The sequence below is a fragment of the Mytilus californianus genome, unplaced genomic scaffold (assembly GCF_021869535.1).
Source record: "Mytilus californianus isolate M0D057914Y unplaced genomic scaffold, xbMytCali1.0.p SCAF_9, whole genome shotgun sequence".
Classification (NCBI taxonomy): domain Eukaryota; kingdom Metazoa; phylum Mollusca; class Bivalvia; order Mytilida; family Mytilidae; genus Mytilus; species Mytilus californianus.
In genome coordinates, this window is record NW_026262745.1 from 99,687,896 (window position 1) to 99,703,439 (window position 15,544).

At 32.2% G+C, this 15,544-nt stretch overlaps 1 protein-coding gene across 1 annotated transcript; it reads left to right on the plus strand.

Moving 5' to 3' along the window:
• Positions 1 to 463: 463 nt before the first annotated feature.
• On the plus strand, positions 464 to 7,495 carry LOC127716688 (keratin-associated protein 5-8-like). Its single transcript, XM_052222923.1, has 5 exons — positions 464 to 542; positions 1,482 to 1,613; positions 3,331 to 3,447; positions 5,724 to 5,814; positions 7,020 to 7,495. The coding sequence occupies exons 1-5, from the start codon at positions 491 to 493 to the stop codon at positions 7,021 to 7,023; spliced, it is 396 nt and encodes a 131-aa protein (XP_052078883.1). The 5' UTR covers positions 464 to 490; the 3' UTR covers positions 7,024 to 7,495.
• The last annotated feature ends 8,049 nt before the right edge of the window (positions 7,496 to 15,544 follow it).

Sequence of the window (15,544 nt, forward strand, 5' to 3'; positions counted from 1 at the left end):
TGTCCACCATAGGGACACTTATTTATTTCAATGTAATATGATAACTATCATACGATTAAGTGTAAAACGTTTACTTTACCATATATGCATCTGTAAAATAACCTAGACTGATATTTGATATTTTGTTATTTTTAGAACCAACATATGTTGCTTAAAGACGAAAACAATTTTAACATCATAAACAATTATTTTAAAACATAACATTAATAAGTTGCTATTTGAAGTATTTTTACATGTAATATTTCTGTTTTGTTTAGTAGAGATACACCCACGTTTTTTTCCTTTGGTTTTCAAGGACGTAAAACACATCCATCATCATTATGCAACTCCCTCGTTAATCACGGAAGGACCAATCAAAAATCCAAAGCAATAAAACTCCCATAAGGCATCATAAATTCTTTAGTGGTCCATTGATCCGACTCATTTAGATATTTAAGCAATCACCATTGTCGTTTCAGGCATTCTCTGAATAATATTTTAGATAGCTAGGATGGGAAAAACTGCTCTGCTCGTTTTGGTTGCGGCAATAACTATGATCAAATGTAAGTGTTTATTTCGAATGCATTTTCAATAATGATAAACGAATTTTAAAAGTGAATGGTTATGTAAGTAGAGGTTGCTACGTACCTCAATTTGTGGTTTCGAAAATCAATTATGAACACAACTACTATGATTTGCTTCTGTTAAGTATGTCGTGGTTTTCTAAAGAAATTATGAAATACATTTTGTTAAATGTTTCACATAGGTGCACTATATACTGCCAATTTGTAAGACTGCCATCTTCTTTTTATAGAAAGTGGGTTCCGTTAAAAAATATATGGATCAAAACTGCAATTTTGATAGATTTTCAGTATTTTTCTGAAAGATAATAAGCAGGTCATTTTAAGCCAAATTCTTAATTAAATAGGAAGAAAAGTCTTGTTCTGTGTTTCAAAAATTAATTTACAATCTATATATGTACTAATTGTTGTAACACAATCCCATCCTCTTTTCTCGGATGCGAGATCACATAATTTGTACTTACATGAGCAACACGACGGATGCCACATGTGGGTAGGACTAGCCCACCTTCCTAGAGAACATGAGATCACCAGGTGTTTGGTAGGGTTCGTGGTGCTTAGTTTCGGTTTCTATCTTTTGTTTAGTATTTTGGTCATTTTTGGCTTTTTGCCATGGAGTTGTGAGCTTGTGTTCGACTATATTATTGATCAATGTTAAGTAATTGAGAGCTTTCAGGTATATGACTTTGGGGTTCGTGTTGTTCAATTCTTATTTTTCTGTGACGTGATTTGTTGATTGTTGTTTGTTTTTTCGTCGTTTTGCTTCTAGTCATTATCCTAACTATCTAATTTAAACAGTGATCTATGTAACAGGAATATAATAGGCTACCTGTTTAAGATATTCAAAAAGGTTTTGAAGGGAAGTAGACTTTCTATATCGTGCTTTTATTTATCTCTATACTTATTTTTATAAAATTACAGGCGTACTGAACTCTAAATGTACCAGACAAGGTGGATATTGCTCAGAATCAGATACATGTACCTCATTAGGAGGTCATGTTGAAAAATTGTGTGCAATGTGCAAGTGCGGCAAGGCATGTTGCAAATGTACTGGTAAGTAACAAATTATCATCGTAGGATTTCATACCGACCAACAAGTATTGTTAAGGCCTAAATGCAAGTCAAGAATACAAATGTGAAACAATAAACTGTAGAAATACGCAAAATATATTATTGATATTTGAAGAGAGAGAGAGAGAGAGAGAGAGAGAGAGAGAGAGAGAGAGAGAGAGAGAAGGGGGGACAACTGCTATAAAAGTTATGCATTATGAAGATGTCTGTGTCGTCCAAATTCTAAAAAAATGTTCTGAATGATTTGAAAGCAAAGTATAGCCATTTCATGACTTAAACAAAGGCAACAGTAGTTTACTAGTTTAAATCTCGTAAATTTATCTAAAAGAGACAAATCAAGGACGCAAGAAAACCCAAGGAATCGCAAGAATTGTCAAATGAGTGCTTCCGGATAAGTCAACAAGATAAACGGCTCATGCTATGTAACATGTGTAACCTATGACTTAAACCTTCTATCTTGGCAACGTAACTCTTATTTTGCTTTAAAGCGTCAAACCAGTAAGATGAATTATTTTGCTAATGTGTCGCTGTTCTTTATGTCGACAATAGGGGCATTATGTTTTCCGGTGTGCGTGTCCGTCCGTCAGATAGTCCATCAGTCTAGTTTTAGGTTTACTAAACGTTTTGGCTTAAAGTACAAATGAAGTAGGAAACATATTTGTTTAAAAATAAAATAACATTGATACCGAACTCAAAGGAATTTTCAAATTGGAAAGTCTACATTTAAAAATGCCTGTTCCAAGTCAGGAATATGACAGTTGTTGTCCATTCGTTTGATGTGTTTTATCATTTGATTTTGCCATTTGATTGAGGACTTTCCGTTTTGAATTTTCCCCGGAGTTCAGTATTTTTGTGATTTTACTTCCCCTATCAAATTGCAAAATCAAAAGCCAAACCACACCAAACGAATAAAGAACAACTGTCATATTCCTGTGTTGCACAGGCATTTCCTTATGTAGAAAATGCTGGATTAAACCTGGTTTTATAGCTAGCTAAACCTCTCACTTGTATGACAGTCGCATAAAATTCTATTATATTGACAACAATGTGTGAACAAAACAAACAGAAATAATAGGTACAAATGTCAAAAATAGGGGTACAGCAGTAAACATTGTGTTATAACCCTTACCACTATAACAACAAACAAATATGTAAACAACAACCAAAAAAATGGCATATAGACAAAACACATCAGCAAAAAAAAAAAGACAAGAATACAAAAATGACCACAGCACAACAACACAATTGCGGGATGCATTTAAAGGTAGTTTGTTGTCATGTCAATTTGAAACTTTGTACTTATTTTCATTATAAAGAGAACTGTTTAGTTGTTATACAAAAGTAATATATTGACCAAAGTTTACAGTCACATCAACGAAATAAGACAGTGCCAAACGTGTTTGTTGTTGGAGGGCGTTTGTAGTAATTATAGGACTAGTATCAATTTGTTTTTTTTATATCAATACAAACGAAAACCTTCCAGAATAAACCAAACGACAATTTTCTCTTAAACATAAAACATTCCATTGTTCAAGCGTATTCGGCTGCCATAAGTGAATTAGGAACTTTTATTTTTTGCCATTTTCAAGTAGATTTGTTTCTTCGAAAACTGAAATTAGATTTAGTAAACTTTTCTTAATTCACCGAAAAATAGTCTCTAATGTCAGAAATCTGTAATCACTCATCATTTTTTTCCTAGACACATGTCCTGATGGTTCTACATGTATGAGTGAAGGTGAAACCTGTGATGGAAAAAAAGAAAAAAGCGATTGTTGTGGCAACAGGTTTTGTTGTACACCTCCTACTACCACACAATGTAAGTATTCACAGATAATATAAAAGTCTCCAAGGGACAGTTCATTAGTTTTTAGTCTAATAGATTTAAAAATATTAATACATAATTAAATTCAAAATATCAATAATCTATGAAGAAAGTAAACGCACAGCAAAAAAGTAAACATACGAAAGTTTGGATTTCTTAAAATCTTTTAACAGCAATACACCGAAAAATCTGAAAAAGTATTTAACGGTTCAAAAAGCATATCAGAGAGAGGCGAAAGATACTCAAAGATATATTCAAACTCAAACTCAATAGTCGAAGACAAACTAACAACTCCATGGTAAAAAGCCAGAATCGACCAAAATACAAAAGAAAGCATAGAAACTATAAACAGAGCGCCACCTACCCCACCAAATACTTGGTGATATCATGTACTCTAGGAGGGTAGGCAAGTCCTACCCACATATGGCATCCGTCTTGTTGCTCATGTAAGTACAAATTCTGTGATGTCGCATCCAAATAAAAAAAGACGGGCTTGTGTTACAACAATTAGTACATATTCGTCATCACCTTTGAAATAAATACTTCATAGCTGTCAACCATAGAATGAACTTAGCGCTACAAAACACGAATGTTTACAGATAAGACAGTCTTGGATAATTCAAACTTCAATAAACAATAACACTTGCAAAGACGAAAAATATTCAAGCCAATGGTGTACTGATCGAACCTAATTAATAAAACAATTTTCCTCTGATGCAACAGACAAGGAGGTGGATAAACAAAAATGAACAACAATTCATTTTAACCGTTGACCATCAAAGTATTCAAATCAGAACTTCTATAGACAAGACACAGATAGAACAATTTTCAACATGTTTAAACAATATTCATTCCTAGAGATTATAAAGTCATCAAAAAGGTCAAATCTAGAAATTTTATAATTCAGAAAACAGATGAAATACATCTAAATTGGAAAGTCATGGACAAGTTGTATCGCCAAAATATCGTTATTAACTGTAATTTTTTTTACCAATCAGATAGTCAGTAAAAAGCATAAATAGGTATATTCTTAGAATTGTTAAATCCTACACACTTCATAGCACAAAATCAACAACTGCACTTAGTTAGAAGATCGCTAAACAGTATTAAATATGTCTGATAAGTAATCACTGCATGCAATAAAATAAACGGTGCAAATGTTAATGTTTCAGATAGACATATCGATAAATAAAATCTCATCAGTGATACTCGATACCAAAATATTTGACAAAAATCAAAAAACCTATTAAAAACTTTGAATAATTGATTAAACGAGAAGGACAAATGTTTATGTGTGTCATTGAGTTGTTGTCGCATTTACGTTTATCCCAAAAGAAATGTTGTATTCAAGTATTTACTTTGTTTAACTTTTCATTTGAAATTCTTGATGTATTTTGATTTAAAACAGCTTTGTAGAATTCGTGGATAAATACCTACTTTCTTATCTTTTTTTCAATTTAAAACTGACAGAAAAAAATGATTCTTCATTAATAAATTTATCTTTACAATACAAAGGCGCTTTTGCTATGAAAGGATTCAATTGTAAAGATTGCTTTTTCATTCGAAATTTTTCAACAGTTTTTATATGTTTAAGAGCATAGTATGGGAAATTCATATTTTCAATATATATATATATACTTTGATAAAACAAAATCAAGGAATACTTTAGAAAATTAAATGTTTATCGTAAATGGTTTATCTTTAACTTGGTTGGTACGTCTTCACCTTCTCTAAACGTCACAAAAGAGACCTCTGGTCGTCCCTGATCCTATGTTATTATCACAAAAAGAATGTTTCTTTTTTTCATGTTTTTATTTGTATGCTTTGTATCGATCTGATTAGTTACGCCCTTTCAACTGAGTTTTACAATTTGTTCTCTTGTTGTAATGTTACACCACTGTCCATGGTTAGGAGCAGAGTTTGGCGCCAATTAACTAGTGTACCCTCGCCACATTTTGACATTCCCAAGTCAGCAGCCTGTTTGATTATCGTTTGTTGCTGTATATCATATTTGTTTTTCGTTCATTGTTTTGTACATAAATCAGGTCGTTAGTTTTCACATTTGAATAGTTTTTAATTTGTCCTTTCGGGGCCTTTTATAGCTGACTATGTGGTTAGGGTTTTGTACATTGTTTAAGACCGTACGATGACATATAATTGTAAACTTCTATGTCATTTGGTCTCTTTTAGAGAGTTGTCTCATTGGCAATCAAACCATATCTTCCTTTTGATATATTCAAACCCATCTAACATGTTTGATAATTTTACAGGTGTAATAAATTGTGATGGCAATTGTATGGAGGATTGTTCCGCCACACATTTAGAAAGTATTGGAGAGTGCTGTGGATGGAAATGCTGCACGTTAGTTTAAGTTTATCAACCAAATGATATGATTTTTTTAAAACAACACACGTTTCTTGAATTAGGTTCATAATGTGTCACTCTTGTTAGAATAGGTCAAAATTATGCTCAAGATATGTAAACACACGTGAATGTACAAAACATATGTATGTATAAATCGATATAGAAGAGAATTAATGAGGAGGTCTAAACAGAATAGTGATATCTAGTGTACAGTCAATTCAACAGTAGACAGAAAATGTAGGATAAGTGGCACGATCCCTATTTCAAAAATTACTTCCAATCAGACATTCAATCATATCACATCTCCTTATTTCAATATAGTGTGTCAGTTCCTTTTCTTGTTCAGAAAACGAACCGAAAATAGACTCTAAAATCATGGTGTTTTGAAAACATCTTATTCATATGTGGTTGCCTCTTGTCCTATCTTCCGGTGGTTCTTTTAGGAATTTGAAATTGATTTAAAATCTTCATTATTCTCGGTTAAAATAATTCACATAGTCGTCGTTATTAAAAGTATAATCATAGACACCTTTTGAAGACTATAAGTTTTTACCTATAGATTATTTTTGTCTCATCGATGTATATTCTATATCACCTTTATCTCCATTAATTTATAGCTGAATGGGATACTTAAAATGTTGTGTAGAAATGAAAAATACAATTAAGGCTCTTCAAAATGACATTGCCTGTATTTCAAGGTAATCAGTTTCGATCAACACAATTCACATTTCGCGAATTCCTCTGAATGAAACCGTGATATATGTTTTCCAAATTTTGAGATTTTCCTAGTCTTATATAATGTTTTTAGGATGCTTTGGAATAGACATGTGGGAGAATAGCCAAACTACATATTTATGTAAAAATCAATGATGATAATACATTGATGCCATGCGTTTTCCATATAGTTCGTAAATTAAAATAATTTTGAAAGACCAGTTATGCATGTTTAATATTTCGATAATACATTCTAACAAATTGATTGATTTTTAGGTACAGTTTCAAAAATGAATGCTAGATATTTTATAAGTTCATATTCACTGAAGTTTATATACTTTCGGTCCTTCTTGGTTTTATCACCTCTTCATTTCAATTGTTTGATGTATAATATTTGGCGTCAACCAACACCGCAGAAGCCTTTTTGTCGAAATGCGTACCGTGAATGCTAATACGGATATAACCAAAATACAATTTTATCATTTCAGGTAATGGATATAAGAAGATGTGGTATGATCATTTCAGGGCTGGATAATTCTGTTCTGAACCATGGAGCCAACAGAACACAAATTCATCTGAAAATATCTACACTGATAATAAAATATATAATTGTTTAATGCTGTTTATTGTGCGTATAACAAATGTTTCTTGAATAATTATCGAGATCAGGAAACAACATGGATAATTAAAACCTTAAATGCTGAAGCACAAAACGGTTGATCTCGTTATTGAAGTAAAGGAGATGAACAAGATACAAACGGAATATTTTTAAAAAATGCATAAATCCCAGCGATTGTGTATATGGGAGGATAGTATTATGTCGATTGCAACGTTTTGTGTGTATTGTTATGATGCAGACTTGTTTTCTCTGAATTTGAACATGTGAAGTGGTTTCAGCACTTAGGCCCTTTTGAGGCTATCGCATGTTGACCTCCTGCAGCGTATATTTTCAACTTCTGTGAAACTTACTTTTATACCTTTTTACTGCTCAGATCTCGTTAATAGAAAAACTGTTGAATGAATGAGTTGAAACCATACTTTTTAAATTTATCATAGTTATATTTTTAAAACAATTTACGATAGTTGTTACATTTCTCAACGTCGAATTTAAAAGGGTATGATATAATGCGTACACGTTAAGTTTATTTGGCTAGAGCTCTTACATATACTGGCAAAGTTCTCAATTGCATCCACAAATTGAAGAACTGAAAAATATTTCGGGTCTATGGCAAACAACTTTCTTGGCTGTTTCTTGTTTAGTTCCAAGGTTAAAACACGCCCAGCAGTACTATAGCTATATATGAACAATGAGCAAGTGCAACCGAGAGGTTTTGGTCATACATTTTTGAGATTTCATTTCTCAATTAAAAAGGTGTTGAAAATAGGTTTCAAAAAATCGAAAAACTAAAATAAATAAGGGGCAACACAAGTTTTAAGATTGTTATTTCTAGTGACACGCTTGGAATTTTTATTACCCATTTCTACACGCAATCATAAATTTACACAATAAGATTATCTGTTAGTCCCTTGGGGTATCATCAGCTTGTAAATCAGTGCTTTGCTACTGACATGATTTTTGACATATTTTCTATAATTTCCCGTTGGTAAATTAAGAAATTAATTAAGAATTAAGTTTCAAACTCCTTCAGGCAAAGTTGACCTTGGATTAATTTGGCTATTCTTTTTAGGGCCCTTTTGGTTGTATAGCTCCTAACGTTTCTACTTTTATACACATCCCTGGCTTCTAAATGTTTAAGTTTGAGCGTTCTTGACGAAGGTTTATCCAGAAAAGCGCTTCGGGCGCACGAAACTAATATAAAGTGTTGTTTTTATTGAAGACTGCACTATAACTGCATTGGACTTTCTCGGTTGATTTTGACTATCCAGTAAAAAAGATCTTTTGCGGCCGAGATAAGTTTGCGCTAATTACTGTTCTAAAAAATGTTTAAATTGTGCCACTGTTTGTTTTACTAATATTTGTTAAGCCAACAAACGGAATCCAATTACAACAAATGTATAAAAATAGGAAGATGTGGTAAGATTGCAAATGAGACAGCTCTCCACCGGAGGCCAAATGAAATAGAAGTTAACAACTATAAGTCACCGTACGGCCGTCAATATTGAGCAAAATCCATACAAAATAATAAAAGTCAGCATATAAAAGGCCCCGAAATGACAAATGTAAAACAATCAAACGAGAAAACTGTATATAATGACCTGTATGTCATGAACCTGCATATCATGTAGTGGTAACGTATACCATAAGTTTTATTCGACTTTATATTTATCTGAACATTCAAATTAAGTAAACATACCAAAAAATAAATAATCAGTAATAAACCAGTCATGCACATTTCAATGGATATCTATAATTGAGATCATTATGAAACATATTTTCATTCTAGCAGATAGTAGTCAGACATTCATTGGGAAATATAATGGAGATGCAATGTGAAGTCTTGTTCTGCTAGGGTTATTTGCGGACAAGAAATGTACGTTTTTTTTGAGTGCTAATTAAGCCTTTTACAGAAAACCAAATCAACAAAAAAAATAAAAAGTCTGATTACAAAAACAACCGCAGCCCAATTTAAATATAAAAATACAATGATATGGTATGGTTGCCAATCAGAAAACCAAAGTTCAAATTACCTGAAGGTGAGTATCTATAATCCACCGTACTGATTTTAAAAATGCCAGATATTTATTGATACAAAACAATGAAACGAATTAACCAACGGCCTGATTTATGACAAAACAATATATGACAGACAGCAACCAAGGAATTACACGATTGACTAATTGTTGGTTACTTAACGTTCAGTGCCAAATGTTCTATGCATGTTCCGGAAGAGGACACATTTACAATAAATACAATAGGTAAGTCCTGTAAGAGACCGTCCGGGATGAAGGTCGGGGGAACTTTGGACTGCCACTGGGAAAGGAGTATTTTGAATAGGAACAAACATTTTGACTTGCAACACGCCATCTGCGGACCCCTCAATGAGTTGTTGCAAGGGTTCTCAACGTGCAGAGAGCGTGACACTCTCTCTAAACGAGGCATCAGATTTGACGTCCCAATTCTGACCAGAAGTGGTTGCGTATTTGTACATCACGCACAGCCAAACGGACGTCCAACGTTAGAAGGGTTTTATTGCCGGTCAGAAGAAGACATACGTGACCATATTTCTATTCCCAGTCACCCTTGGACGTCCAATGAATTAAAGGTTTCTGATTTGGGACAGGCGCATTAAAAGTAGGCTGGGTTTAATATGTTTGTGGGCGCTCAACCTTTCCTCTGAATGGGTTATCGATTAAAAGAAGAGAGAAGTCATCCGGTTATTAAATATATTTGATAAGAATATCAATTAATATGTGAAATTGACACAGTTGTATGTAAGTTTTTATTGGTTCAAATGAAATTAGTTTTGAAAATAAAATGGCATAAAGGTAGCATTGGTTACAACGATTTTTTAGCAAATGTTTTTTTTTTATGCAAACTAATATCGGCCTTATTTGCCAAAAAACTTTGATATATTTGAATTGTTTTCTTTTGAGCTTCAATGATAAGAAATAAATTTCCAGTAAGTAAAAATGTTGTATAAGTTTCTAACTTTGACATCTTCAAATTTCTGTTTTCTTTTCAAAACTAGGATCATTTTTCTTTGTCTGACTTTTTCCTTTCTTTTCCTTTTCTTTTGTTCTATTTTGTAACTGTAAGCTATACATAAAATAAAACATAGTGTTCATTAATAAGTCGGAATATGTATTTACCACATTATTTCCATTTTATCAATCCATGTTATGCCGTTAGTTTTCTTAATTGAATTGTTTCACATTTTTCATGTCGGGGCCCTTGATAGTCGACTATACGGTATGGTTTTTCTCATTGTTGAAGGACGTACGGTTGCCTCAATAGTAATTGTTATTTTCAGCTCAGCAAAATCAAGATAGAATATTATCTAGCATTCTCTAATTTATAATTAGAAGTTTTCCTAGTAATCCAAAGTACTTAGTTTTTAGAAGTAAATTAAGATACTTTTATGAATATAAGTAATTGTGTTTACTTACACTTTTAGTGTTTACTTACTTTTATTCAAAATATCAGTTGAGCAATTTCAAGTAATGCCCTAAGAAATGGGAATAAAACTTAGTAGAAAAGTATTAACAAAAATACCCATCATCAATGTAAATTCAAAAAGGGGTCAGTCATAAAACCAGACAAAATCTAACGTTAGACTTTATCAACCAACGGACTGAATGAAAAACAACTGTCATATTCCTAAATTGGTTTTACTAAAAGTATTAAGAAATTGTTTTTGAGTGATAAAAAGGAAATATGGGATTTTGACTAAAATATACTGTAAAATTTATAATTTGCCATTTCATTATTTACACGAAATCTACAATGCAATCTGTACATGTATGTCCAAGATTGTAAGTTTATCGGTTCAATAGATTGGTTGCTCTATTATATGTTTGATTCATTTATCTAACAATCATACAAACGTTGGGATTACTTTTATCACTATTTTAAAAGCAGATAACATATAATCAGTCATGTATGTCATTCAAAATTATGAGCAAAACAAAACAAAAGAAATTAGAAAAAATATTTTTTTTAACGGCTATAGCAACCCGGAAAAGGATATCGGAAACCGATATCTTGCATCTTTCAAATGTAAAATCAACTGGGCGAAGTAGATTGGCCTTTATTAACAAACTTACTCGAATCTCAAACACACATTTGCAGCCCTTACACGTGCATAGCATTAACCAATAAAAACAATTAAAAATCTAATCCCAGAACAAATCTATTCACAGATTTTTATTTGAATTAATCGATTGTTTTTCTTATCAAACATAAGGAGAAAAAGTTGCATATATGATAAACAGAATATTGCATGACTGCTCAAGTCTATATACATTAACACTCTAAAAACAGAGATGGAATTCTTAGGCAACTTGCACATAAAGGACAAATTTACAATTTTGACTCGCATCTTATTTTGTTTTTGAATTTCAACACATACTTTCAATTAGTTTCAGTCTAACATAATTACCACAATTATTGTACATTATAAATTTTGTTTTGAGGAAGTCCCAAAGTGAAGGGAGGGGTAGTACAGAATTTTAGTATAAGTTTAACACTTAGAAGTTCGAGGCATATACATGTTGAAAATATGCAGAACAGCCCTATGTTTTTATCTGTAATGCATATGAACTTTCCATTCTAGGATATATTCTTATACGAAAGTTCATAGCTAAAGTGGCGCAGTTTAAGCCGTAAAAGGAGTTTCTATGTGCAATTGCATTGTCTATATTTTCAAAAGTGCAACCAAAAGTGCAACCTATATTGGGTAAAAAAAGTACAACATGTAAGATTTCATCAAATCTGGTTTATCTTCAGAGATTTTAATGTAATTAACTTACATATAAAGTTTTATAAATATTTCATGAACATTGAGAAAATCCTAGGCCTTAAATATGATGACCCAGCATCAATTCACAGTTTACAGTATGCATAGTTTACCTAAAGCCCTATATGCTAATATGTAATTCAAATTGTTAAGAAGTGCGTACATCTACTCTTCGCAGTCGTTGAAACTCATAGATCCTTGATGAACATTGTTGTTAGTATGTTTTTGTCCTGTCGAAAACCAATAAGTAAGCCATAACACCTGACTGTGCTTTTTTATGACCACGGACTAAAAGAAAATTCAAGCTAGAGATACAAAAATACCTCTATAAAACTAACAATAGTGTGTCCTATCCTAATAATATACTTAATATTCCAAACAGAAAAATTATCAAGCAAATTAGAGGCCCCAGTGGCAAACAACAGAGATAAATCTCTAACTCCTGGGTCATAAAACAGAAAATTTAACAACAAGGCTATGATTGTATTATTATAAAGGTCTTTTGTATAGAAAACCATAACCTTGCTATCAAAGTATGCTACAAAACCAGACTTTAGCAGTCAGTTAAAACCTAAAGAATTTATATTTATCAAACTGGAAACTACATACATATAACTTTGCAAATACGGCTATTTTCAAACACTTCTAGTTCATATATTTAACCAGAGAATCTCAGATATATGGTTAGAGATATCATTATTGTGACAAAATTTCTAAACTGACCATGTCTTGAATGTTGAAATGAATAACTATTAAACTTTACATTTGTAGTATTATGAAATGCTTTCAATCTGTCATCAGAGATTTAATGTCTCTATTGAATAGGTGTCGGAAAGTAAGTTTCCTAAAAATAACATTTCAACAAATCTATAAAGTAAAATAAATAAGTGGCAATACGAGTTAAGAAATGTTCAACACTCGTTAAAAAACATTCGTAAAACAGAAATTATATGAACCCAAAATAGAGCGAGACTTGATTTGTCTCCTTTTATAAACGTTGCTACATGTATGCATACATCTACTGAAATAAAAACTAGGAAGTTTGCTACAAAATTATTGTTGAAAAGTGCGTGCATAAAAACCTGATTAGCACACCTCAATCATTATTTGCATGTCACATAATAGCAATCTGATTAGAATAAAAAATGAATTGCTCCGTTAGATTTGTTTATCGCTGCGTATAAGATCTGAAAACATTCCACAAGGATTCATGTTTAAATGACCTTGTATGCAAATATTAAATCAACCGATATTTCTAGTGACACGCTGAAACTTGGACTACCCATTTTTACCCGCAATCACAGATTTACACAATTAGATTAACTGTTAGTCCTCGAGGGAGGACTAAGGTATCATCAGCTAAGAAGTCAGTGTTTCGCTACTGACATAATTTTTGACATATTTTCTATAATTCCGTTTTAATAAATTAACAAATTATTTAAGAATTAAGGTTCAAGATCAGGCAAAGTTGATCTTATAGGAATAAGGCTATTCGTTGTAGGTCCCGTAGAGTCATAAAGCTCCTGACGTTTCTACGTTTCTTTACAGCCGTGCTTTTTAAATGTAAAAGTTTGAGCTGTTTTGATGGGTCCCAAAAAGCATTTTGAGCGTACGAAATTTGTACGAAAGTGTTGTTTATATTGAAGGCTGCACTTCCTTTTCATTGGACTTCCGCAGTTAATTTTTACTATTCATTTAAAAAAAAATTGCGGCCGGGATAAATTTGCCCCAATTATCGTTCAAAAATGAATCAATTGCGCTACTGTTTCTTTTACTGATATTTAGAAAGCCAATAAACGGAATCCTATTGCGCCACATAATTACCTGTACATCATGTTCTTGTAACATACACTATTACATATATTCGACTTTATGTTAAACGGAACAACATTCAATTTAGGAAAACTTACCAACAAATACATGATCAGTAATAAAACAATTATGCAGACCTAAAAGGATATTTATAATTATAGTTCAAGATCATTGTGATACCAACCACGGTTTTGGCAGATAATAGTCAGACATTCATTAAGAAACATTGTGAAAAACGATTGACATGTACGATAAAGTCGTGTTCTACTATGCTATTTACGGATAATTAATGTGCCTTTATGTTGAGTGCTAATCAAGCGATTTATATAAAACAAATCACCAAAAACTACAAAAGTCAGATTACCAGAACAACCGCAGCAATTAAAATTGCAACTCAAATATAAAAATACGGAGATGCGGTATGGTTGCCAATCAGAACGTACTGCCTTCAACAATTAACACAATTATACCACATAGTCAGCTACAAAAGGCCCGACATTTCTAGATACAAAACAATAAAACGAGATAACCAACGGATGATTTATGAAAAAAACAATTAACGAAAACATAAATGGCAGACTACAACCAATGAAAACCACTGAATTACAAGCTTATTACTTGGACATGTTAATAAAGGGTAAATATTTGTTCGAAATGCTAAGGATTTTCCACCCCAGGGATAGATGACCTAAGCTGTATTTGGCAGAACCTTTCACAAATTGTGAGTCATCAACATGATCAATGCTCTTCAACTTTGTACTTTATTTTGCCTTTTGAATATTTGATTCGAGCGTCGTCCGGCGTACAATATTTTCATCTTGTTAAATATAATGCGTTTGTATGGGCATGTTTTTGTGAGCGTGTACCTGAAATAGTAGTCGAATAAACGAGAAATAAGGACAATCGTTTAGAAAATACATTTTATTAAAATCAATTAATTTGTCAATTTAATGCCGTTGTATATTAGAAAAGAATAACATTTCGGGTAGTCATACATAACAAAAAATCAAAACATGCACAGTAAAAAACACAAAATGTTAAGAAACAGCGCTTGATTGATGTTCTTCATCTCAAAGTTACAATGAGGCGTTCAACACGGACCAAACACTCTCACCTCACTGCAAGTTAAAGACGGCCCCTAGCACCGGTTTGAGCGGTATTCTTTGCAAAACTGATGATCTCGCCACAAATGTGAATTGAAGAACAGTGCCATTGAATAATATCAATAAAATAAATCTGGTGAAGAAATCAAACATTTACTGTCATAATTTAGCCCGAAAATCAAACCGAAGAGTGCAAAAACAATAGAAACAGTTAGACAATCAAGAGGCACATCTAGATGTGTCTTGGATATCTTGTGAGGAAATGATATGTGTCAAACGCAAATAATAAAATTAAACTTTGTAAGATGTATCACCAATATCTAGGGCCGGGATAAAAAAAAGGAAAGTAGTGCATATTTAAAACAAAATAGTGTGCTTCTTTTTCAAAATAAAAAAAGCGCAAAGATAGCATTTGTGAACATAGATGTTATTGCGGATTGGTGGTTTTTGACACAAACGATATCGGCCTTATTTGCCAAACAAATTTGATATATTTGAATTGCTTTTCTGTTGAGCATCAATGATGAGTAATACATTTTCCAAATATACTCTCAATTTTTTAATGCGAAATCTTTCACGTTCTGTTTTTCTTTTCGAAATATCTTGTTTCGTTTGTCTCGCTTTTTCTTTCTTTTAATTTTGTGGTGTTCAGTTACGGTTCGATTACGGTTGGTTGAAAGC

What these genes read in the sequence shown, in the direction of transcription:
- LOC127716688 (XM_052222923.1), top strand. Translation starts at nt 491, where the DNA reads ATGGGAAAAACTGCTCTGCTCGTTTTGGTTGCGGCAATAACTATGATC. An exon ending in GGCAATAACTATGATCAAAT is followed by an intron (nt 543 to 1,481) that starts GTAAGTGTTTAT and finishes ATAAAATTACAG; the next exon opens with GCGTACTGAACTCTAAATGT. An exon ending in GGCATGTTGCAAATGTACTG is followed by an intron (nt 1,614 to 3,330) that starts GTAAGTAACAAA and finishes TTTTTTTCCTAG; the next exon opens with ACACATGTCCTGATGGTTCT.